Source organism: Micropterus salmoides, unplaced genomic scaffold (assembly GCF_014851395.1).
Source record: "Micropterus salmoides isolate LMB-PRFRI ecotype aquatic unplaced genomic scaffold, ASM1485139v1 Ms_hic_scaffold_21, whole genome shotgun sequence".
Lineage (NCBI taxonomy): Eukaryota > Metazoa > Chordata > Actinopteri > Centrarchiformes > Centrarchidae > Micropterus > Micropterus salmoides.
In genome coordinates, this window is record NW_024041262.1 from 19,059,552 (window position 1) to 19,085,828 (window position 26,277).

Sequence of the window (26,277 nt, forward strand, 5' to 3'; positions counted from 1 at the left end):
AAATCTGTTGAGTAACTTTATCTGTCAAATACAGTAAATGTAGTGCAACAAAAGTACAATATTTCCCTATGAAATGAACTAGAGTTTAGGTATAAAGTAGGAGACAATGGAAATATTCAAGTAGCCTAAAGCACAAGTACGTCAGGATTTTACTTTTTACTCATTACTTTCCAACACCGGTGATGAGAAAAAGCAAAAAGCATTTCCTGCTCTATCAAAGAGGAAGATACCATAACAATAACCACACATAATATACTATAACAACCACACAACTATAATAACAACACAAAATACTAATTATTAATGCTCATCCCATGTTACTACTACTATTGGGCTCCCACCCTACAAATAGTGTCATTACTGTGTTACGATCAGCATCAACTGGTTGTAGCAGTCCTCTCGTGCTAAAGAGGTATGAAATCCCCATTCCGACCAGAGGAAACACCTGTTTACACAAAACACTTTCTCTGCATGACTGAAAAGATGTGATCACTCCTTTGACATGTGATATGGAGGGCAAAGATCAAGCAGGTGTGAGAAGAAAGCCATGAAGTCCCACTATGCTGTGGGCCTCTGGTGAGCTGTGTACACATGCTAAAATGGCAAACTACAAAATTAAAGTAGTTTGCATTTTGACCACTAGAGGTCATTTAAAGGGATTTAAAAGCTTCCAAAACATAAACAAATACACACAAACAGTAACATATTAAAAGTGGTGGGCAGTAACTAAGTACATTTACTCAAGTACTGTACTTAATTACAAATTAGAGGTATTTGTAGTTTACTTGAGTATTTTCTTTTTATTCACTTTCTACTCAGAGGGAAATATTGTACTTTTTACTTTACACTTTACACTTTACACTACATTTGTCTGACAGCTTCAGTTACTTTAAAAATCAAAATCTTTACACACAAAACACACGAAGAATTAAAAAAAATATTTTTTTTGTTATAAATTCAACTCCCCATTAATTTATAAGAGTACAACTTGTACAGTCATCAATTGATAGAAATTTAATTGGCAACTCTTTTGATGATTGTTTAAGACATTTTTCATGTAGAAACATTTCATGGTTCCAGCTTCACAAATATGTGAGGATTTGCTGCTTTTCCTCTTGATTATTTTAATGTATTTTTAATAATTTTGAGGTTTGGACTGACAGAACAAGCATTGTGAAGGAGTCAATTAGGGCCCTGGGAAATTGTGACAACATTTCGATTAATGAAAAAAAGAAAATCAGCGGATTAGTCCAAAATGAAAATAATTAATTAAAACAATAGTTCAGCCTCAACCAACTACAGCAGTAAATTCATGCTTTTACATTAACGCATAAGTTATAATAATAATATTATATAATAGAACAACAGTCACGGGGACATTTTTTCTTTCGGCTTTGAGTACTTTTACAGTACATTTTCCTGATTATACTTAGCCTACATACTTTTAGTTTAGTAACATTTTCAATGCAGTACTTTTGCTTGTACCAGAGTATTTTTTACAGTGTGGTATCAGTATTTTTACTTCATTCACCACTGCATATTATGTATCTGTATTTTTTATTTGTTGTTGCAGGTAAAATTATAATAATTAACGTACTGCTAAGTGCAGTCCAAGCCGTCGTTTTCTAACACCCACTACATTATATACATAGTGTCTGTGAACTCGGCGCTTTTGTCGATAAAGTTTAGTCAAAGTGTCTCTGCTGCAGCAATGGCGGCTCCCATGTCCTGGAGGAGGCTGGTGTACTCGGTGTACACACCGGCCATCGCCGGGGTTTTTACCCGAATATCTGACAGACTCTTCCGTGCACGGGACAGAAGAGGAGGGTAAGAGACACGGCTCATCCACGGAGACACAAACATGAGGATAAAAACACGTTATTCTGTCGCAGCACCCCTCTGTCATGAAGCAAGTTATTGATGTTTTGCTAATTCGTTCATTACCGGCTACGTTGGTCTTGTTTTGATTCAAAGACTGCTTGATATTTTAACGCGTTTAGCCACCAGTTTGTGAAATTAGGCTGTCAGGTTAGCAGACAGCAGGGAAAACGTCAGAGAAAGTAGAGGTTTCCATGACTGAGGACATGCTGTTCTTCTCCACGTTTGTTATGTAACACAGACCGTCTCACTGCTGAAACCTGACACCTGTCCCCATCATGTGACACGCAGAGGTCTTCCTTTCAGTCATGTTTATTGATTACACAGGTAACTGCTCACTAGCACACCTGCGGATAAATTACAGGAACTGCATGGCACTATTTAAACTAGCAGATGGGTGTAACGTCTTTGTCCTCCCTGGAACAAGGTCAGATTATTGTCATTTTTTCCACAGCAGACAATTTAGTTGTGACAGGTGTAACTAATAACGTTAATGACGTCTTTGTTGCATACAAGTGTGCCAGTAAGTATGAGCCAGCATGCGTAATACCAAGACCCCGAAACTGAAGCAGCTAAATGGAATTCAACCTAAATTACTTTTATTATTTCCAACTGTGACATCGCTGTGATAATTTTTAAATCACCAAAATTTGAGAGACCTAGGTTGGATAATACTAGAGATGAAACGGTATGAAGATTACACATCTTAGTGGCTGTAATTATCACGGTTATCAGGGTAGTGTTAAAATGTGCTGAAATTATCGAAATGTAACTTACTGATACACCAACTGAGTGTTTTATTGAAAACCACAAATAAAATGAACTTTTTGTTTGCATAGCCATTAAAATAATACAGCAAGGGTTGTAGCCAATTCTGTGGTCTGGTCGCTGCCACACCGACCACTGGTCACTACCACTAGGGGCGCTAAAGATACTGGTCGCTGCCCCACGAACCACTGGTCTAGCTTGGATTCAACCAACAAGTGGTCACCACACTTTCCTTCACAGGTGACAACACTGGTATCTTAGCGCCCCTAGTGGTAGCGACCAGTGGTCTGTGTGGCAGCGACCAGTGGTCTGTGTGGCAGCGACCAGTGGTCTGTGTGGCAGAGACCAGTGGTCGGTGTGGCAGCGACCAGTATCTTTAGCGCCCCTAGTGGTAGCGACCAGTGGTCTGTGTGGCAGAGACCAGTGGTCTGTGTGGCAGCGACCAGACCACAGAATTGGCTACAACCCCCTCTCAAATAATATCAACCAATACCTTATGTAGACAGCCGGATTATAAATGAAGAAAATATGTCGTTAGGGTGATTAAACTACGTAACGTGTTATAAAACCTGTAATCGTTTCATCCCTAGATAAGACACAATGTGTCCCTGAACAAGATGCTTAACCTCAAGTTGTTCCCGAGGCGTGCAACCTCTGACTTATAGAGCAATTGTTAGGCTGTTTCTGGTTCATTTGGCATCCTGACAAAATCTACACACAGAGGCGACATTTCTCTTGCTGTCGGTTTATGAAAAGGAAGTAAAGTGCGGGCATGGAGCCTGAAATCTGTTATCCACATACAGTTTGTTTCTTATCTTTTCTACTACTTTGATTGTCTCCTGGCATTATCTCCTCCAGCACTTAGGCAAGGTTACAAAATGTGTGTGGCTTAGGATTCGATATTAGTTTAGCAGTCATTTTAAAGACTCTTTATATCACCAATATCAAAGTATGGTAAAAGTATATGGCCAAAAAGATGTGTGCTTTTTGGTGTGGGGCTGTTTATGGTTTAGGTTCCTTAGTTCTAATTAAAAGATAAAGATTTCTTAACAGTATTGTTGTTGTGCTTCCAACTGTTTGGGGACCACCCTTTGCTGTTTCAACATGACAGTGCCACAGAGCCAGGTCCAGAGATGAATGTTTGGTGTGGAAGAACTTGACTGGCCTGTGCAGGGTCCTGATCTCAACCTCAACACTTCTGGGATATAATGAAATTTTAACTGTGATGCAGGCGTTGTCACCCAACACTCAACCTCACCAATGCTCTTGAGGGTTAACGGGGAAAAAATCCCTCCTGTCAGGTTGTAAAATGCCTTCCCAGAAGCCCATGGTTTTAAAGTTAGATGTTCAGCAATCACATATAGGTGTCATGTTCCAGTGTCCACATACGTTAGGCCATGTACAGGTGCTGGTCATATAATTAGAATATCATCAAAAAAACTTGTGAAATGTGAAACTTGTATAATGTATACATTCATTCCACACAGACTGATATATTTTAAGTGTTCATTCCTTTTAATTTTGATGATTATAACTGACAACTAATGAAAAACTGCTGGTGTTGGTCCACTGTGTTTTCTGAGGTCCAAGGTCAACGCAGCCGTCTACCAGGACGTTTTAGAGCACTTCATGCTTCCTGCTGCAGATTTAATTTTCCAAGAGGACTTGGCACCTGCACACAGTCCCAAAGCTATGGCACCTGCACACAGTCCCAAAGCTACCAGTACCTGGTTTAAGGACCATGGTATCCCTGTTCTTAATTGGCCAGCAAACTCCCCTGACCTTAACCCTATAGAAAATCTATGGGGTATTGTGAAGAGGAAGATGCGATACGCAAGACCCAACAATGCAGAAGAGCTGAAGGCCACTATCAGAGCAACCTGGGCTCTCATAACACCTGAGCAGTGCCACAGACTGATCGACTCCATGCCACGCCGCATTGCTGCAGTAATTCAGGCAAAAGGAGCTCCAACTTAGTATTGAGTGCTGTACATGCTCATACTTTTCATGTTCATACTTTTCAGTTGGCCAACATTTCTAAAAATCCTTTTTTTTTGTATTGGTCTTAAGTAATATTCTAATTTTTGGAGATACTGAATTTGGGATTTTCATTAGTTTTCTGTTTTAATTATCACAATTAAATGAAATGAAATATATTAGTCTGTGTGTAATGAATGAATATAATATCCAAGTTTCACTTTTTGAAGGGAATTACTGAAATAAATCAACTTTGTGATGATATTCTAATTATATGACCAGCACCTGTAGTGTCTTGCTTTTCATCACTATGTCATCACTATGTTAAAATATGTAATATTTACAATATGATTGTACTAATATTGCTCGGATCTTACATCTTAAGAGCTGCGAGAGAAGATAACAACCAACTTTTCCAGTTTGCTGAATTAATCTAGGTCAGTCGAGATGAATGAGGATGTACGCAAGGCGATCACGAGAGTTCCCAGACAGGCAATTTTTTTATTCTGAGGAATTATGAGGTCACATGCTTCAAATCATGAGGGATGTGGCGTAGTCACACACCAAACTAAACAGCTCCTCTATTCATTGGAGATACTAGCTTGAGCCTCGTATTATTAAATTAATCTCTTAACATCATTAAATCATCTCAGCTACTATCATGAAACCGCTCGTAATGTGCTACACTGCTGGAACAGAGTGTGCAGCATTTAAAAAACTTCCTTCTGTCTTCACACCTTTTTGGTGATTAACATATCTACCTTGACTTTGCTTTTTTTCCACTGTAGCTTGAGGTAATAGTTTATTTTATATTGGTCCCCTAAAGTACTGAAACACAGAGCTGGAGCAGAGGTCACAGTGTTCCTTATCTCTTGTCGCACTCTCTTTATCTTTTCACATTACATAAGCATACTAGCAAGATTGGCGTACTCCTTTTTTATTGTGTTTGTCATATAATTATGTTTATTATTCTATTTTGATTTTAAATGTTTGTTTATATATTCTGTGTGTGTAGCGTGAACTTTCATTGAGCCGTCCTGTGTTGTAGAATGATAAATAAATGTACCTTGAACCTTGATTTTACACTGCTGTAAAATACAGATAATTCAGCTTAAGCTGTATAGATATGAGGAAGTCGTCTTTCATGCTACAGTTATTTTATCATAGTACTCTTAGAGGAATTTGTGTGTTTATGATAGGACTCAAATTTCAAACAACTGGGAAATCCCACCCTCTCTGTGTTTGCTATAACTCAGTCAGCATTGTGGCTTTGGAAAAAAGCCTTGAGCTGTGTCTTCTGTTTTTAATGTGACTTTTGTTTCCTCGGACTTCATGTAGACAGTTTTTGTGGGACAAATCCAAACCAAAACGTAAAGTGTGTGTGTGTGTGTAGGATGAAATTTGATCATAACTGAAGGAATTTAGTAGAATGACTTTTGACAATCAGCCTCTGCGGGTCACAGACATGTCTGAGGTTGACACTCCACCCTGTCTTTATTTAATGTGGTTGCATTGTCAGGACAAATTGTGAGCTTGTATGGCAAACACAAAAGGGCTGGGGTGAATTTCTGGACACTGACAAACGAAAACCAGATACACAGTTAAATATTCTTGTGGATCTGTGCGCTTAAAGATGAAACAATTTAAATTAGTTTCCGTCATCAAACATTTTCTGATAGTAAACTGACTTATCTTTGGTTTTTGGACTGTTGGTCGAACAAAGACATCACCTTGAGCTGGTGAAATTAAGATTACATGAATCGATGATGAAAATAAGCTATAGTTGCAGCCCTAGTTTAAATGCACTTAAAAATCCCAACCAACGTTTTGTCCGGTGTCACGCCCGACCGCACACCTTCCCTGTCATGTTATGTGTTTGAATCTAGTTCACTTTGGCCAACAATTACTGTGCAGTATTTTGGTGTGTTCAAAGTGCTGGTGGGAAGCTCTGATGTGTGTCTGCTGACGGCAGCAAGACAAAACGTGATATTTAAAAAACTGTTTCCCTGTGATAGTGCAAACTGACTCGTTTTATCGTCCATTATTCAGAAAGTCGGTGGTTCGATCCCTAGCCCCTCCAGGCTGTATGTCAGCGTGTCCCTGGGAAAGACACTGAACCCCAAATTGCTCACCGTGTGTGTGTGTGTGTGTGTGCATGATTAGAGGCGCTTTGAGTGGTTGGAGGACGTGATAGGCGCTATATAAGTACAGTCCATTTACCATTAGTCTCCTCAGGCAAACTGGAAGCACGATTCATTTTCCACTGTAGAGTCCTGCAACTTCTCAAGAATTCATTATTCTGGAAATGTTTGAATCAACCCACACTTTCAGCTGAATTTCCATGCAGACTTTAAAAAAAAAAAGAAATACAAATAGTAAAAATACATTTCTATTTGCACTAATCCATTATCTATAAGGGGAACATTGGCATAATCTCTTACACTTTCTTATCCGTCTGGACTTGGTTTGACCTGATAGTGAGTAAGTAACTTCAATCCTAGGACAGAATTAAGGGAGAACAATAAAAAGCTGGTGACAAAGGCTAAAACAAGTTTGTGTATTAATTTATATTTTTTACTATGCAGCCTATCATGATATGGTAGATGTATGGAAAATTTATCACATTGATGAAATTCAAAGTTCAATCTTCTCTTTGGAAACAGCAGTCGACACAACAATATCACGCTGAATAGTTGTTACGTGCCGTCCACTTTCAGAGCTATCTGCTCTGTATTCTGAGGTGTAGTGCAATAAAAACATTACCTGCATTTTTAGAATGATGAATGATAAAATAATAAGAGGGCCATTTTACCCTTTGTTGCTTGGGTTTGCTGCTTGTGACATCTGACGTGTGATATGATTGAAAGCTACTAAACGTACGTTCTGATGAAGTTGTTGAGTCGACCTGAAGGTAAGTGCCCTGAAAACAGGAATAGTGTACAATTCGTAAATCTGTGCAAACGTTTTTGTGGTGGAAAACAGTGTGACATGATCGAAAGCTCCAGTTACTAAAGGACCTTGTAGTGAGATCGTAACATAAGACAAAACCCTTCACACATGTAAAACTAAACTAATTTTGTTAGTTTTGTAAAATGATAACAAGCGATCACGATAACATCAGATTATTGCCCAGCGCTCGCCAGTTTTTCCAGTGTCCTGTAATAAACATGTAAATACACTTGCACATTAAAGAAAACTATTGTAAAATGTTCAGTTGAACCAACATAAAAACAAGTTCATGCCATGTCCACGTTTCCCCCAGGTCCTCGGTGCTGCTACTAGCCCCCCTCCTGGCTGAAGCCGACCCGGCCCCCCGACGTGTCTCCAGGCCCACCGGGTCAGCTGGGGCTCAGGGCACAGATGGCCTCTGCACCCGCTTCCAATGGATGGCAGAGCATGTACCTGCCTTCAGGGTGCCAGGAACCCACATCCACATCCTCACCTCACCTGATCAGTTCTACCAGGCCATGAAGGTCAGTGTCACTGTGAAAATAAGCATTTTCTGATGTTCCTGCTGGCATGTATTATGACAGATGGATGACAAAGAAGGCAGGGAAACTATCTGACTGTTTTGAGTTGACAGGAGTAAATTGTTCAGCTCTAAACTGACTTGTCTCCTCTACATATGTGTTACACCTAATCCTCGTTAAATAAATCTGCTTGAAATTTTGCCTTTACAAAATGTTAACACAATTATGAAAATATGCCACCCTGCACATTTAAGTAAAGAAAGGGGCACATTTACAATTAGAATTAAAACTGACTACTGGATTTTCTTTCAGATTTTTTTCTTTTTATTTCTTGACATAGTCCCACACCTGCTGCGTGTCATTGGATTCCTTTTATGTTTAGCCTATTCAGACGTTCCAGGAACAAAAAAACAGGAATTTGCTGCAGTTAATGTGCTGCCAGGCAGGAGTTCCCTCATGGAAAGCCATTGTTTCGCTTTAGACATACAAGAAATGGGCTTCTTAATGCTAATTTGATTTTTATGAACTTTTTGACCCCTGATATATTTACATTTTTGTATATAATGAGGTCTAAAAATACTACATAATTCACCTTTTAATGCTCATGTGGGTCATGATGAGTTAATGTTATGTTATGTAAGTAAGTTCATGTAACAGGGGTGTGTGAATGGGTGTGATTCACAAAAGCATTTTGTTGTTTATTGTCACTTCCCCATAACATTGAATGCTGGGAAGGCTCTAGAAGGTCATGGAGTTAATTTAGTGCCAGCACAAATTGAATCTGAATGTAATAGTTTTGATTTTGAAAAACACACACGTATAGCACCCTTACCAAAAGGAAATTAATTTATGTGATTAATTAATTAATTTATGTGATTAATTTCCTTTTACACTAATTTTAGTGGTGGAATCTAAGTACATTTACTCAAGAAATGTACTTAAGTGCAATTGAGGTACTTGAGTATTTCCAGGATGTTGTTTATGTTCTGTGGAACCTTATTTCTTTTTAAATGTCATTTTTCAATCCTGTGAGCACCATAACCTAAATTTCCTTCACCTCTATGTTTTGAGATGGAGGCAGAAATCTCAGAGAGGGATATCTAAAAACCAAAAATTCCCTTATCCCTAATAATCAACTGTCTACCTCTGTCCTAGATACAACTAGAGATGTGACTAGATTTGTGTGATTAACAGGTCTCTCTGGACATTTTGACTTCCAGAAAGGACCTGTCATTTCACAAAAAGGACATTTTTCTTACTCAGTTTTTTTTCACAGTTTGCTTTTTATTTTCTGAAAACAGTATTTTTTGTTTGGTGGGTGCTCTGGTGGCTCCAGGAATCGGGTGAATTTTCTTGTGCAGACTGAATGTCTGTGCACATGACTGGCAGGAAATGTAGCATTTATCATTTCTTAGTATCAGACATTTGTGAGATTCCATTAAATCACTGTTGTTTGTTTGTTTCTGTTTTTCATTTCACTTCAGGCACGAATCAAGACAGCAAAGAGGCGAGTGGTGATGGCCTCGTTGTATCTGGGAACAGGTCAGCTGGAGCAGGAACTGGTGAGAAAAGTGGTCTGTGTGTGGGAAGCAAACCTTTTTTTTACGACATCGGATGGCATTGTTCTCACCTGCCCAAAACTAAACACAGGCGCGTGCCAAATAACTGGTCAGAGATGCCAGAAAATGTGAGTCAGTCGCGTTCCAAGAGAACCGCGGTGTGGTTTGTTCAGAATGAAAATGTACTACAGGCTAACTACAAGGAATGACCCCAAAATGCAAGGGTTTGTGGGAATAAGGAGACCAATCTTGGCATGTGATAGCCTGCTGTTCTTCATGCTTGGAAAGCCTAGCATAACAACATTAACCCAAAGCAAACCACAGTCTGGACTGATGCTCATATTCTGCTGTTTTTCGTGTTTTTTTTTTTTTTTTTTTTTTTTTTTGGGCAGCAGAGAGGGTGAATTACAGAAAAAGGCACAGACAAGTCAAACATGCTGTATTACAGTTAAAAGCATTTGAATCGGCTGTGATTGCTGCCAACTCTGTAACCTCACAGGATGATGGATTACTAGAAATGTTGAGTCAATAAGGTGCAGTGAGTCCATATGAGTTTTATTTTTAAGCCAAAGTTTGCTTGTAATTGGACACAATAAACTCAATACAAAAATGTGAGTATGGTTTGTGGTTTACACTGAAGAATGCAAACTGCAGGAGTGATTTCACCATAAAGTAGGGACGCCTAAATTAAATAAATTTTACCGAACAATTACATTGACATGTCGGCAGTGTGGAAGTATTTTAAAGTGTCGGAGAAAGACGCAAAACCTGCTGTTTGCAGACACTGTTCTGCTGAATTGTCTCCTAGCACATCCACTCCATCTATGGCTGACTTCTTAGAAAAGGCAACAAATGGTCTCACCCTCTTTGAGTGTTTCTGTCAGTTGTTTCTAAGAAGGCGATTAAGCTAGCTGCACCTAAATTTGGAGTGCACACGTATTCGAGCCTTTATGGTAAATCCACCGAAACAGATCAGTGCGAGCTGACAGGCAGGTTAGCGACTTTATCCTGTCATTTTCCCTCTTTCCAAAGACAAGTGTTGCAGTATGAGAGTCCTACCTGAAGAGAGGCTGGGAAGTCTTCATGTTACCTGATACGGGAACCACATACAACATTATTTATCATATTTGGTGGGACTCAAACTCAATGTTACATTTCTCTCCAGAGCAGAGCTGGAAGCGTTGGGGGTGGTGATGTCCCCACAGAGCTCTCCACTGGAAAGAAGCAATGTTTTACTGGCATGTAAGCAGGCACTCTGGGGTGACTTATAATGAATGGGCACCAGATGCACAGTTTAGCCGAAGTAAAACAGTTTTGATATCAGGTGGGGGAACAAATGCCAAGCACGCCGCAAATAAAGATGGTATGCTCTATGCTCGTGGTGCCCTCTGAAGAGCTGCCATTTCCTCTTTGTGCAGAAAGGAGTTAGTCATGCTTTTCCCACACTCCCACAGTAAACACATAATAAAAGCCTGTGTTTGCTGCCAGTTACTCAATAATCTGTTACTTTGTTTTGTGTAGTGTAACTGTGCTTTCAGACCAAAAGCGAAGCGAGCGTTTGGGCGGTGAGTTTACATGCAAAGACGCGATTTCCTGTCGAGCGGCGTGAAGCAGGGATTAAATTTGCGTTTGGTCTGAAAGCACCACAAGAGCAACATGGACATAACTATTGTGCTGTCCCACTTTGTGTGTGTCTTTCAAAGAACATGTTATGCTGAAAACTGACCATCAGTGTCACCGGCTGACTAAAAAAAATAGGAATACACACCTTAGTTTGTGGTTTGCTGAACAATTGCATGAAGTGACAAATGAAAATGTGGTAACAGGCAACATTTTGTCACAGTGACACAAGTTTTCTGCCGGAGTGAAAAGAGCGGAGCAGCTAGAAGCTGTAGCTCATTTGCTGATGTTCTTTAGTTTGTCTAGAATCTTGATTTCTTTCAAATTAAGATAAAATAAGTAGGGCAGAAACTAATTGACTATTATCATTATTGAATAATAGTTTAGTTTACAAAATGAAAAAATAGTGAAAACGGCCCAGGGTGACTCTTAGATGTCTTGTTCTGTCTGACCAACAGTCCAAAATCCAAAGATATTCAATTTACAGTGAAATTAACGTAGAAAAGATTAAAGGGTTATTAATTGTTGCTGCTTAATTTTCTGTTGATCAACTAATCAATTAATCGTTTCAGCTCTTCAGATGTACTTTAATTTGACAGACAGATTTGACACCTTGATTTCAGTACACCATGTGAATAGATTAGAATTCATTGTAATTTGGAACTTGTATTTGGATTAATTGCATTAGTGTTTATGTGTGTGTTTATCTGTTCGGGGACTGCAGATGTAAATTAGCCAACTTTGTGCAATGGATGTTTGCCTGTCTGTCAGATGGAAGTGATGGAACTCTACCAATTTTACATATCATTCAGTCTGTTGACAGGTGGTGGGGGGCTCTGAGGCTATATTGGCTGCTACTAGCACAGGCGGTCAAGTTTCATTGTGGTTAATGTAGAGGTCAGATTCTGAGAAGGAAGAGGAATATGTGAATAAAAAAGATCTCTGGTTCTGTTGCATCGATTTTGATCCTTCAAACTATCACGAGTGCTAAATTGGTGTATTTCTCTTTCAGTCATGTTTTGATTGTCCTCTGCTTTCTTTGTTTTTCTTAAGGTGGACTGTATGGAGGAAGCTCTGCAGCGTTCACAGGAAAACAGTCACGCTCCTGACCTAAAAGTCTCAATATTGCTGGACTACACACGCGGCTCACGAGGTTGTTGACATTTCCCAGGAGATCTCTTAATTGCAGGGTTAGCAGGGAGCACCACGCTCATCCTCCTGAATGTAATTTGTTTGCTTATATTTTTACTTATTTATTTTTTATGTGCAGGACAGATTAACTCGAGGACCATGCTGCTGCCGCTGTTGCAGCGCTTCACCTCTCAGATGCGGGTGTCTCTCTACCACACTCCGGACCTGAGGGGGCTGCTGCGGCTGCTCGTCCCTCAGCGCTTCAATGAGACCATCGGAGTACAGCACATCAAAGTCTACCTGTTTGATGACAGCATTATCATCAGTGGGTATGTTGATTCCTTGACAACACCCATTGCGTCAATATAACTGTTCTCACACTCTCACACTGAGTTTGCTTGTTTGACTTAAGTCATCTCTCCTTCTCACGCCTGTCTGTTGTCACCTTTGGTTAGGCTTGTTTTTGGTCCATCACGTGTTTCTCATCAAAGTGCAAGTGTTTACCACCATTGCTAGGAAATGTTTTCGGTGTACGCCATTGCTCCAGTGGCAATGAGCATAGTGATGGATTGTGCTGGCTGTTTCCCCTCCGTTTCAGTTCAGCACACACAATTGCACATGCTTCTGACACTGACCTGAAGCGACGGCTTACGGGGAAAGTAAACAAAAATACCACGTGCACTAAACAATAGAGACTAGTGTACATGTACCTTATTGGCCTAAATAGAATACGACATTCCTTTTGCAAAACCTGATTTTGAAAAAGGAGATTTTAACACACTTTCACACTGGTTATTAATGTTTCCCTCATCTCTGAAACCTTTTCTCCCGTAATAATATCATTAAAGCTGAACATAAATCCCACAGTAGTGTAGCTTGTCTGTCAGTCTTGGAAGCGATCAGAATTATTTTGTGGCTGTCAGAATTTTTCAAGCTCCGAGTGATCTCTGACAGGGTTCATTCTCAGTTGCTTGACAGATGATTCACTCTGTTTCTACAGTGAAGAAGTTCGGAGACACTTTGGACTCATTTTATGTAACAGTTATTTGATACAAGAAAAAAATAAAATGGATAACCTTGCTTGTCCATAACAACAATAAAAATAATAATAGGCCACGAATCAAGTACTATGGTTTCAACAATTGGCATTTTATGCAAGGGACCGAATGAAGTACTCTATTGGTATCGGTATCACTTTAATGGTACTGGTTTTGGTACTGGTATCGTAAATTCTTTTATGAAATATAAGACCACCCCCAGAAAAAGAAAAAAACAAATACATGGCAATTTGGTATTTACATGTCTTTTTATGGCTTAATTCAAATGGAGGGATTGTACTGTCTGCCAAAACTGAAGATTTCAATCAAAAGGTGAAATTAACAGGTTGCACACACCCTAACAGACAATTGTTTAACATGAGTAATTTTGCCTACACTTCCTGCTGCTGTTTTGACAGTCAGCTGTCAGGCATCCAAGGTCATACCTGCTGCCTAATGTGCTATAAACTCCGTTTAAGCTGGTTTCCCTGGTAAGTAACGGCCTGTTCACTGGAAGGGCCAGATGGAGAGCAGCGTGTATGGGCAGGTGGAGCCTGAAGGGAGCATGGCCACATGTACAAGGGGTAAAAAAAACAAATACAAAGGCACCTCCATCGCTGCCTTTCCAGGAAAAGAAAATCCTACAGCATCAAGTCAAGCATCAGTTATTGCTGACAAACTCACTGACACCCTGCAGCAGCAACAACCTAAAACTTAAAATATGTGAAATGTTAAGTAAATGTATCTGACACATTCATTTAGGCCACTGTAAGTCACAAGCTATTTAGTCCAAATACTGAGGCTGTTAAGTTCATCAAGTTAAAATGTTGACATGATGTGAAAGTTTAACTGCGAGATTCTTCAACTGACTTGAGGAAGTCAGCTAGATAATTTCTCTGGAAAAGAGTCACCGCTCCACTACACCACTACAAAAGAACACATTCAGGACTTATTAACCAGAGAAGAATCTTTTCATTTTAGTCGTTACACAGTTAATGATAATTAACTACAGATTTAATCTGAAAATTACATTACATTTATTCATTTAGCTGACGCTCTTATCCAAAGCGACTTACAATTGCTATTTATGTCAGATGTTGCACGCCTCTGGAGCAACTAGGGGTTAAGTGTCTTGCTCAGGGACACAGTGGTGGATGTGTCACAGTTGGGAATTGAACCCAGGTCTCTCACACCAAAAGCATGTGGCTTATCCACTGCACCATCACCCCCCCAAGGAGAAGCCTGCTGCCTATCAGTATGTTTTCCCTTGCTCTTTGCTAATAAAAAGAGTGAAGACAGATGAAAGGTTTGATAAGAGATTCGTTAGCATTTGAGCTTAAGTAATTTGGTAACCAGGAACCAGGTCCAAAATGGACCCAACTTTTGTCCCTTCATCCTTCTTTTTCCTCTTGCATTCCCCTTGCCAAAACACCTCTGTGCTCTCTCTCTCTGTTCCCCGGTTTCTTAAAAGCGGTCTTCTCTCATTTTTCAGGGCCAACCTGAGCGACTCGTACTTCACCAACAGACAAGACCGCTATGTGCTGCTGGAGAACTGCAGCGAGCTCGCCGACTTTTTCTCCGACCTGGTGGAAGCCGTGGGCGACGTTTCCCTGCAGCTTCAGCCTGATGACTCTGTCAGCATACTGGAGGGCATGGTGCACCCGTACAAAGGTAGAAACCAAACACTTGACTGTGTGTGTGCATGTTTACACTTATAACGTGTTTTGACACAGTTTGACACTTCATGCTCAGTGGCAGCATCCCGGTTTTCAGCAAGAGGGGCCGATGGATTTTGCTAATGGAGCTTGAAAGCTTAGGCAAGCGAATAGATGATGGTCATAGTGTGTGAGTGTGGGTGTGTGTTTGTGAGTACAATGAGAAAGATGGAGAGAGCTCTTGCGGTTGGCTAGCCATGCAGCCGGATCTGAAATTGTCAGGATTTTCTACACACACACACACACACACACACACACACACACACACGTACTGTGTGTCCGTAACTGGAGCACAGAATGCCAGGATGTTAGTTTGAGGGGTGAATGACATCATGTCTGCAGGACTGGACAGCCGCTGTAACGAACACCAGGAATAGAGTTGTGGTGTTGCTGGAAGACAATACGCGGCGGGAACAGTTATTCAGAAACAAGCCGATGGTGAAATTCTAATGAAAGACATTAATAAGAATAACAGAGGAGATCTGTAACTGATTTCCAACGAAGCATCCTAATAACAGACGAGGCAGAGGCAAGAGTGAACTGATAATATATCACATAATACTGTTGCTGTGCAGATACCTGCAGTTTAAAGGACCGGTTCACCCAAATTATTCAAATATGTTCTCACTCATTTCTAGTGGACTGAGAGTCCCTTTCATTCATTCAGCCTGACATTGTGTACACAATTTCATGTTGCGAGACGGGTATTTTGTTTAATTTTGGATTAACCAATCAGTAATGAGTGACGCGTATTGCCTTCAAAAAAATGTTGCTTTAAAGGTTCGGTGTGTAAGTTTTAGTGGCATCTAATTTAGAGGGTTGTGAATTGCAACCAACTACTCAAGTCTCCACAACTTGGCGACTTCCATGTACCCCGGTGTATGTAGACAGAAATGGCTCATTCTAAGATAATAAAAACATAATGGTTCATCATATGAGGTCTTTATACGCCGCTGAAAACATAGTTATATGTGTATTATTTAGCATTTCTTTCAATAGATCTTCCTAAATATTACACACTGGACCTTTTAAGAAATGTTGTTTCTATGGGCTTCCTTTTGAGTGGGGACATTTTTTGTTGCATGTCGTCATAAACACGAACAGTCCAGCAGTCAAATTTGTGAAAAATATGGTAAAGCCCCAATGAAAGCAGCCCAATGCGACAACAAGTGTGTCCCATTTATTTTCCAGATAGTGCAGGACTCTGCAGCTGGGTGAAAATTTTGTTTATTTTATTCAAATTATCCGAAACTAGACTCCCTTGTGATTTCTGAAAAAGTGGTGTCGTGTGGGACAAGAGATTTAGTGGAGAAGAATGACGTCATGTAAATTGTGGTAGAAAGTGCAGGTTGCTTAATCACACAATGTTTGCGAGCTACTCACTAGCCTTTGAGCACAAGTTATTACTTTCCAGTGTCTTCTGTGTTGTGTGGGGGCGAAAATTTTCTTCACTGTCTGTCTAAACACATCTTTAAATTGATGGTTAAACTATTATGAGGTGTCCTCATGTACAATTCGGCCATTTGCCACCCAATCAGAACCAAGCATTTTCCAAAATAACAACTCTTCAGCTTAGGTTGTATTTTTATTTCATCCTACTCTCTGCTTCATGCTCTTAAGTGGCTGTAAATTCTCTCAAACACATAGAGAGCCCGGAGCACTGTGACCCAGAGGGGGCAGGTTGACCTATCTCCCGCTGCACCCACTTAGCTTTATCTGTGTATATACTCACATTTTACATCTCCGTGGCAACCAGGCAACAGGCAGGACTTCTCGGCGGTGGCGAGGAATCGCATCATGGAGGTTGTAAACGCAGCCCACGTGAGGCAGCGGCTGATGAACGGGTCGGAGGACGAGGGGGAGGAGGAGGACACCTGGGTGTTTCCTCTGGTTCAGATGAAACCTCTGGGGATCCAGGTGGACGAGCAGGTCACACAGGTGAGCCCCCCCCCCCCCCCCAATGACAGTGACCTCTTCTGATCTGTCACGTTTGAAACCATAATTTGTGCTTTGTTGGAGTTGACCTTTTGCTCGCTAACTTGTTCCTTAATAACAAGTAATAAATCTCATTAGATGAGGTCCTTTGTTGTCATCAAGGGATGTTTGGAACATGTGACTAATAAACTGCCATGTGACTAATTAACCATGATAAATATTTGAACTTGATTCAGTTTTATTAGTCTCACATTCTAGGAACAAATGCAATAAAATGATCAGAGCAATAACGTAATTCAGTAAAACAGCAGCACACACTGTGGTCTTAAAGTACCATAAAAAGTTTAATCAGCAGCATCTCCGCGTATATTTAACATTTTCAGTTTCACAAAGGGAAGACTTGTTGCAGGACTATCCATCATTGGTTGCTTGGTAACTGATGGTGATGCGGCTGTTCACAAACACAGCCCGTCTGCAGGTTAACGTCTTGTTGTGCACATATCAGACTCATCTAAAAAATGGAACAGTTTAATCTGATTTTAATCTGGATTTTTTTTTCCACATGCACCCAAATGTTGTTTCAGTAAGAAGAAGATGACCGATTAAAGTTTACAATAAACAAGGTTTTCTTGCGTCAGACATTTTCCTGTAATAAATTTAAAAAGATATCTAGAGATGAAAAGAAAATGAGCTGTGTCATGCACCAGAAAACAGATGACTATAAAGTTGTTTCACTAGCTGGACTTATTTTCTCGCTGATGTTTTTAACGATGAGAATAACCAGATTTAAGTATGTGTATAAAAAGAAAGAAGTAAACAGACAAAATTTATTTTTGACTATAATTCCTGACTATATGAATCTCAAAATATACAAAATTTGCAAAAATAAACCTCACATAATTAAACTGAATAGCTCCATCAACCAGTAACCTCTAACCAGAAGTTCAACTAGTAAATCAGACCAAACTCCAGTCAAGAAATCAGAATTTTAAATAGTGTTTACAGTAATTAAAAAAGACTTGAGCAAACATGAGGAAGGAAATATTATGCACTGCTGCATTAATCAGCATGTTATCCTATTACATTTATTGTTATCAAGATGAATGTGATAAGCTCAATAGTGAGCTCTATGTAATAAAACACTAATATCCAGCGTAGTTTATAGCATAGCAACCAGTTCTACTTGTTCTATTTTGTACCAGGAATTAGAAACACGTCTGCAACTCATCTTTCCTCACTCTCCGTTTCTTGTTAAACCTCAAGCGCCTGCTGACAGACGCCGGGCCAGACTCCACTGTGTTTCTAACATCGGGTTACTTCAACCTGACCCGGGCGTACATGCGGCTGGTGCTCGGGGCCGGAGCCAGCTACCGCATCCTAACCGCCTCCCCCGAGGTCAACGGGTTCTTCGGCGCCAAGGGTGTCGCCGGAGCGATCCCTGCAGCTTACATCCACATCGCCAAACAGTTTTACAACCAGGTGTGCCGGCTGGGCCAGCAGGAGAGAGTACACCTGCACGAGTACCACAGATCAAAGTGGACCTTCCACGCAAAAGGTGGGAAAAACAACAGCACTCACCACCATTCCCACTATGGCTGCAACTAACGATTGTATTCTTCTTATTAGTTTGTCAAATTATTGTTTAGTGAATAATAAAAATACGCCCTATCACCATTTCCCAGAGCCCAACAAGATCTTAAAATTACTTGTTTTGTCAGAACAATAGTACAAAATCTAAAGAAAGCATTGACAATATAAGCATCGACCACACCAGGAATGTTTAGATCATCTTGATTTATTAGTTCAGTCATACAGATGAATCTGTGAATGATCAGCAGGTGTGTGCTTATAAATCTGCTTGTGATGGTCAATGATTAAATTCAAATCATGTGACAAAAACATCTACATTTCTGAACACATCATCTGTATGTATGGAAAGCACCATCCATATGCATGTTCCATATGCATGTAATAGTTTTTACTTTTGAGAAGTAGGAAACTGAGGATATTTGGCAGGCGGGGCGTTTTGTTTTGCCTTAATCAATCAGCAGTGATTATCAGTCAGCACAGAGGCTGTGGTTGTGGCTGCTGAAGCCATTAACTTAAAGTTTTTGAGGACAACTGCTGCAACAGTCTCTTCCTTGACGCTGTTTTTCAGGGATGTGGCTGGCTGTGCAGAAAGATGACGTCGACATTCTTAATAACGCAGACAAAACTACGATTTATCAACAGCGTCTCCGATGGGTTGAAACAGCCATCGATAAGCACAATAGCACCTAATCTATACAAATGTCAGAACAAATATAGGGACGATTCAGAGGTCTAAACTGAATTAATATACCGGTTTATCTCCTTGGTGTTTTGACTTGTGTGCTTAGAGGTGCTTGAGGAGGAATCATTTATTTTCATTATAATTCCATCCATAATTAACACAAGGATAGAACGTGTGACTATTTTGGTCATACTCGTTCTGTAATAAAACATCTATAAGCAAAAATCCTATCAGATGGGCGACCCTGGGACAAAATCTTAATTTTAGGGGCCCTTGATGTGAAAAAGTTTGAAAACCACTGTTTAGTCTCTGTAATTACCAAAAAAGAAGACATTTTCGCAGTGATGGCACCCCTTATTTAAGTGTTCTTCACGGAGTGCTAACGGTCGATAGCTAACATTATGTTGTAACAATGTTCGTAGCAAACAGTTTTACGTGCTGCAGGCAGTAGCACACCATGGAAGTTGACAGCACACCTCCTGGCAGTGCTGGCTCTCAGCTGTCGCTCAAACAATAGGAAACGCCCACTCGGAGGCTGACAGCTTACACAAATATGTCTGAAAACAGAAATATTTGCACAATAGCCGCAGCATCATTGTTCATTTTTCGACTGATTGTTTCTGCAGAAACTCCCACATCAAATCAACATGTCTTACAAGAGATTATAATATAAGCCAGGGTTGGCTGTCCAGACTAGTTTTATGTGGCTCAGTGAAAATAATAAAGCACATTACTCTCCCTGTTCTTTTCCCTGCTCTGCTGTTCTTCTTGTGGTCCCGCTGGTATTTAGCGTGAGAGAACAGGGCTTGTACAGTCATTCTGTCGTAGCCTCAGGACAAGGATGTGTACACTCACTCTCTCTCTCATACTTTGGGGTTTTGGATCGACGCTGGGGATTTCTGCATGCGCTTCCTTTTAGTTGTGGTCTGGGCCGACAGAAATCCCTGCGAGAAACGGCCCCTCTGAAGCATTACCACCTTACTAGCTCACTGCACTTTTTTTCCTCTCCTGCAGGCCTGTGGTATTACCTCCAGGGGCAGGATCGACCTTGCCTCACTCTAATTGGCTCCCCTAATTTTGGTTACCGCTCGGTTCACCGTGACCTGGAGGCCCAAATCGCCATTATAACGGAGAACGAGGAGCTACAGAGCCAGCTGCAGGAGGTCGGCTCTTTTTTTTTGTGATGAATGACCGTGTAACTCTACTGAATACACACCTGTGTTTTAAACTGTGTGCCTCTTAGGAGCAGGAGACGTTGTACCAGTGCTCCACTGAGGTCTCCGGTTCTACGTTTGAGCGGCCGGATCGCCACGTGAAGCTGTGGGTGAAACTAGTCACTCCCCTCATCAAGAATTTCTTCTGAGATGCCACCAGGTGGTAAAACAAAGAAATGTACACACTTGCTACACATGAAATGTACTCACGTGTTAAAGGATTATTCCAGTTTTTTAACATCTTGAATTTAATTTATTTTAAGTGGGGAATAAAAGTCCAATTGGAAAAGAAACATGAGCAGTTCACCCAACTCTGCAGCTCTCCTCAACTGTATGAAGCGTTTTAGAGTATTTAAACTCATGATTTTGGTTTTTACGGCTGCAACTTTACTATTTTGGTTCAATCTCACATCGTTTCCAGACGCAGCAGGCAGCTGTTCAGAGAGAGAGAGAGAGAGAGAGAGCTCTAAAAACCCACTGTACACTTCCTGCACAGCCCAAAAACAGCAGAGACACAGTTAAGAGACTGTCTGGTGAACATAGTGGAGCATTTAGCTGCTAAAGAGCCAGATATTTCCCTCAGGAGTTAGAGAGACCAAAAACGGAGCTAAATAGAGGGTGAAATATTTATTTAGATTCATCAGATGGACAGAAATGTGACTTCATAATATAATAAAGAGGCTCTGTGTCTGCTGGATGTTTAAAAAGGCAACTGTCTGCTAAGAAGGTCACCAAATCAAGCAACATATCGATTCTAAGTTTTAATAATAGTCATAGCCAGACCAGTTCAGCCAAACAGTAGACAGAGAGAAGAGAAAAATCTTAAATCACCCAAACTGTCTGTTCAGAGACCAACTTCCTGCTTCAACTTTGACCTACAGCACTTTCTGTGCAGTGAGGGATTATTACCAACATTTCAGGTGCACTCGCTTTGCATGTTTTCTCCAAATGAAGTGGTTTAGATAATTTCACTAAGCTTTTTACAGCTCCCCTTCAGACTTTTGTTGTTGTTTTAAGGGTTGCAGCAGTATTCCTGTCATCATTACTTTTAGACAGCACCATGTTATTAAAGCTGATTTACTAGATATCAGCTTCCAAGGAAACTTAGTCAACCATGTTATGTTTATTTCTGACCCCCTTGTGTTCCCTTTAATTAATCCAACTTTCTAAAACTCCAAGAGCCAGAAAAACCTTGAATGTTATTGATTAAAATTCAAGTTCTTCTTATCCAAACTAAAGTTACATCTCAGACTGGTGTTTTACCGACTTTGTTTTATTCTTCATTGTTGTTTCCTTTACACATGCACACTAAACATCCTTACATCTACGTCTCATGAACACTATAAATATATATACAAATTTTAAGCAGAATGCACGAGTCAGAATATACTAAGGCTGCAAACTAACAATTTAATTTGTTAATTCCTTAACATCTCAGAAAAGCATAGAGCCATGGTGACATTTTATTCTTGAAAAATGACTTTTTAATATACATATGAGAACTGACTAACTTATAGCCAATACAAATGAAAGTCAAGCGAGTATTAATAAAGCAGAACTTTCCTTAAAAATATGTTTCACATCTCCCTGCAGTTGTGTATTTCCATTTTTGTCAAATTCAGATTGATTTTTGCAGAGTAGACAAAATACAGCCCTGAACATACTGAACACAAACACACACACAGTAAAACAGGCTGTGGCTTCTTAGAAAATGCCTGCAGTCATTGTGGCGTGTCCCAAATCGCAGGTCCCGTCCTCGCCTTCCCAGCAGCCCAAATCACCAAAATGAGAGCAGGGACAGTGTGTCGGCTGATTCACTCCTGTCAAGAAGTGAGTCAGTGCGGCGTTATGGTGATGATTTGACAGTGTGGTCTGTGAGTCCTGTGAGGACTTGGCGGGGTGAAGCTAGAGTCTTCGTCAACACTGAAACACTGAGTCAACAGTGAACATTTCAAGTTAATTTTGAAGAGATGTGTACTTTTGTTTGTGAAAACAGAAGATGTTGAAGGCGCAGAAGAGGTAGTAAAAGACAAATTAGAAAGTAAGGTATGTTTTATAACTCAAGTTCCAGCCTAAGGGAAATAAGTTAAGATCAAAGCAGAAGATTGAGGAAAAGACACTCAACAGTTTGTCGGGGTTTTTTTTGTTAGTTTCTCAGAACAGGAAGTATGACAGGCTGGATAATGACGGTAAATGGGCGGTGTCTTATCGCTACCTGGACAGAGTCAAATGAAAAAGACACACAAATTGAATGACAACGCTGCCAGGAGGAAACCGTTGTGTATATAGATCTTCCTTAAGCACAAACTCTACTCACAAATATGCACGCAGCAGATGTGAACACCTTTTCAAGACAGTAATGTGAGCAGGATCACATTCAGGCCCGTTGTTTCAAATACTTGTTGTAGTCCTCGTTTTACCGGCATCATGACGCACACGCAGAGAGGTTGGCCCATGGAACTCCTCAGAGACCTTGGGCTAAAAGTTGTGAACTCAAAAACATATTTAGACAGACAAAAAGTTTTTTAGTGACAAATGATACAAAGATTGAGAGCTGGAAATAATAGCTGTGAAATCTGATTTTCAGTGACTTGAGTAAGAGGATTGTTGTTGACTATGGATTTGAAGTATTTTAAGTTGCACTGTTTTCATAATGTTTTCAGAAAGAAACATGAAGTAAATCTGTGAGAGCTGCGGTGAAGTTTCTGGGTTGCAGATCTTTGAAACATCTTTTAGTTTTGACTTATTTCACCTGTGGTTTAACATAATGTGCTGATTTAAGCTGCCAGTATACGTCATTGGGAAACTGCACGTCAGACGGCCGAGTAGCTAAAAAATTTAACTGTATATTTGTGACCCGATTTTAAAGATATACGTGTTTTATTAGGAACCAGTGGGATAAAGGCTGACAGCTACAGAGAGGGAAGGGAAGTCTAAGTATTTAGAAACAGAGTAAGAAAAATGCAGACGGCCTTAACTAGATTTACATTAAAACAACTATATATGATTCACACTTACTTCAATTTGATTCACAAATACTTCCAATTAAATAGAGTAATAGAAGCAATAGAAAAGGTTATATCGACCATAGATATTAGATTTTAGACATTTTATTCCTCTTGTTTTTTTCCTGTGTTTTATCTGTAATGTTTTTTTAATTCTCGTATTTCTGGATCATGGCTTCCTTTTATTCTACTTTTTTGTAACATTCATGTAAAAAAGAAAAATTATACAGTATAACCACTGTCTGAATGTTGTCTGTTGGGTTTGTAGAGCAGTTTGTTCACTCGCTTTTTGTATCTGTCTGGCATTGTGATCTGTGTACTTTACCGCTTATCTCTTTTTTGTTTTTCCTGACAGAGGAAAAAACAAAACATGGCCCTCCAACAATAGCTTTGCCGGTTAAAAGAATAACAAGCACAAAAAAAGTCCTTATCGGCAGCACAGCACACGTCTATTGTTAGAAAGTAGTGACAAAAGGTTGGATCTTCTCCAAACTCTTTTCCCAGTCAGCAGGGTGAAAACACAGCTGATGTTCACACAGCATCATGATGAATGCTGGTTTAACAGGCTGTTGTGAGGGACCTGTCCGCCCTCTAGTGGTTTCATACATAGAACTTCCCCCTGCCAGCCCATCAATGGCTGCAGAGTTCTGTAGGTTACAAACAGGGCCTGACGTTATCTGCTGAAAGGAATAAAGACCGCTCCAGAGGTCTCTTGAGTGTTCTGAGACATGTTTTCGATTGATTGTACAAAATATCATTGGTCATCATGATGAATGAAACATTTGGTGAAGCAGAATGTCTAATTCAGACAATAAACAAGATACTTTGAACATTAAATAGGGTATCACTTCCCTTCTTTTTGCATTTATCAGAGGTGTAAAAAACAAAACAAGCTGGAATCACATCATTGTCTGCACCTTTGGAACTAAATTTTCCCTTTTATATAATTCATCTGATGGATCTCATCCACCAGCAGCAGAATTTATTTTCTCCTCGAGTTATTTATTTATTTTATTTTTTTCCTATATTATGTATTATAAATATAGTAGGTTATTTATTATTGGTTATTTAAATAGACATTTGAGCTCAGTCGGATCTTCGTCAGAGCTTCAAATCTATTTCTAAGTCCAAAGATGGTAGCAGGAAGTGACATGTAAACTTAGATTAATGTACCTGATAATATATTAGTGGTATTTTCCTTTATTTTACCTCCATCTACCTTTTTTTTGGTTGAAGAATAAAAACAACTTGGGGAAACGGGTTAGAAATCTTTTGTTTCTGGCAGCAGATGTTTAATTCAGATTGACCGAAGAGTGTTTGAAGAATTTGGAAATATCTTCAGAAGTTTGTTTTCATGTTTGTTTCATGACACTCTGGGTTTCTGGAAGAAAAGAAACGGATGCTTGTGACAGTGTGGTGATAATGTGAGGCACAAACTGAGGCCAAGTTCTCTTCAGCCTTAACATCCCTGATAACAATGAACCACAGTTGATTAACTCTTACTCAGACGTCGTAGACTAAATACTGAACATCATTTCTCTTTGTTGAGCAGGAGGCAGGTGGCTTCGGTTTTCTTCAGTCCAGATGGTTGAAGGTCTCGGTGGACATCGGTTCGCTCCTGCAGACGGGAGGGCCGGACACACTCTAGTATCAGCGGCATGCTGGGAGTCTTCAGTGTCACCTCGGTTTTAACCCTCAGTGTGTGCCAGGAAGAGAGACTCACACAGGAGCAGATGTTTGTGGTGCATTCAGGGGGTAAATCTTTTCATTTAAACTCCAGATCCTGAATATCTGTTACTCCTTTAAAATTGTTTGTTTCAACACTCGATGTCATCACACTGTGGATTTCTGTTTTTATCACTAACTACAAGTATTAAAAATAATACTACTACTGTACATGTTGCATGTATAAGATAGTGATACAGACTTCAACAGTAAATGTCCCTGATGTTTAATGAAGGCTGTGATGGTTAACAGAAGGGTGTGTTGAAGTATTAAAATCCCTCGAGGAGCCTTAATAACAGTTTTTAAGAGCTCTTGCAGTGAGTTTACAGCTCTAACTAACCTCTAACCACTAACCATCCACTTTCTGTGTGTTATCTTTGTAAATTAAAGGACGATGTGGTGAGTTTTTAAAATTACTTTAAATGTTTGACTTTTTTTTTGTTTGATGCAATGGAGCATTTTTAACCCTGACGTTTTATTTTGAAGATAAAAGGACAACTGCAATGTTCCCGATGTCATATCGGCCAAAAAGGTGACCATTTTCTGTACCAACACCAAACAGCAGGCAGACACAGTTAGCGATTAGATGATGAACACTGTGGAGCATTTAGCTTTGGCAACTATTTTGAGAACCGGTTTGAGTAATTAAGAAAAAGTCCAAATTGATTTCAGCTTTTTTTACTCCTCTGTGACAGTAAACTGAATATTTTAGGTTGTGGACACTAACATTTTATAGACCAAACAAATAACAACAATAAAAAAATAAAAGACAGATTACTCTAATGAAAATAATTGTTAGTTGCAGCCCTAATGTTTACTCCGTAACTGCTGGATGTGTAAATAAGCAACAGTTTACTAACAAGTTGTTTGTTTTTGCTGCCCTCAAGTGGCCAAAGTCAGTTATTGCAGGTTTAAGGGGAAAATAAATAAATAAAAGAGTAATCTTGTAAATTTGCAGCCCCATTATAGGT

At 39.8% G+C, this 26,277-nt stretch overlaps 1 protein-coding gene across 2 annotated transcripts; it reads left to right on the forward strand.

The window, feature by feature from the left end:
- Nucleotides 1-1,671: 1,671 nt before the first annotated feature.
- Nucleotides 1,672-25,729, forward strand: LOC119915653 (CDP-diacylglycerol--glycerol-3-phosphate 3-phosphatidyltransferase, mitochondrial). Of its 2 annotated transcripts, none has more exons than XM_038735294.1 (11): nt 1,672-1,827; nt 7,886-8,096; nt 9,578-9,655; nt 12,326-12,425; nt 12,543-12,732; nt 14,933-15,111; nt 16,912-17,093; nt 18,354-18,645; nt 20,377-20,525; nt 20,606-20,736; nt 25,134-25,729. In XM_038735294.1, the coding sequence occupies exons 1-10, from the start codon at nt 1,712-1,714 to the stop codon at nt 20,723-20,725; spliced, it is 1,617 nt and encodes a 538-aa protein (XP_038591222.1). In that variant the 5' UTR covers nt 1,672-1,711; the 3' UTR covers nt 20,726-20,736; nt 25,134-25,729. The 2 variants fall into 2 exon arrangements, with proteins under 2 accessions (XP_038591222.1, XP_038591221.1); XM_038735293.1 differs by lacking the exon at nt 1,672-1,827 and adding an exon at nt 2,235-2,305.
- Nucleotides 25,730-26,277: the final 548 nt, after the last annotated feature.

Coding starts and splice junctions, on each gene's coding strand:
- LOC119915653 (XM_038735294.1), top strand. CDS start 1,712: ATGGCGGCTCCCATGTCCTGGAGGAGGCTGGTGTACTCGGTGTACACA. Junction 8,097..9,577: donor AGTTCTACCAGGCCATGAAG/GTCAGTGTCACT, acceptor ATTTCACTTCAG/GCACGAATCAAGACAGCAAA. Junction 9,656..12,325: donor GTCAGCTGGAGCAGGAACTG/GTGAGAAAAGTG, acceptor GTTTTTCTTAAG/GTGGACTGTATGGAGGAAGC.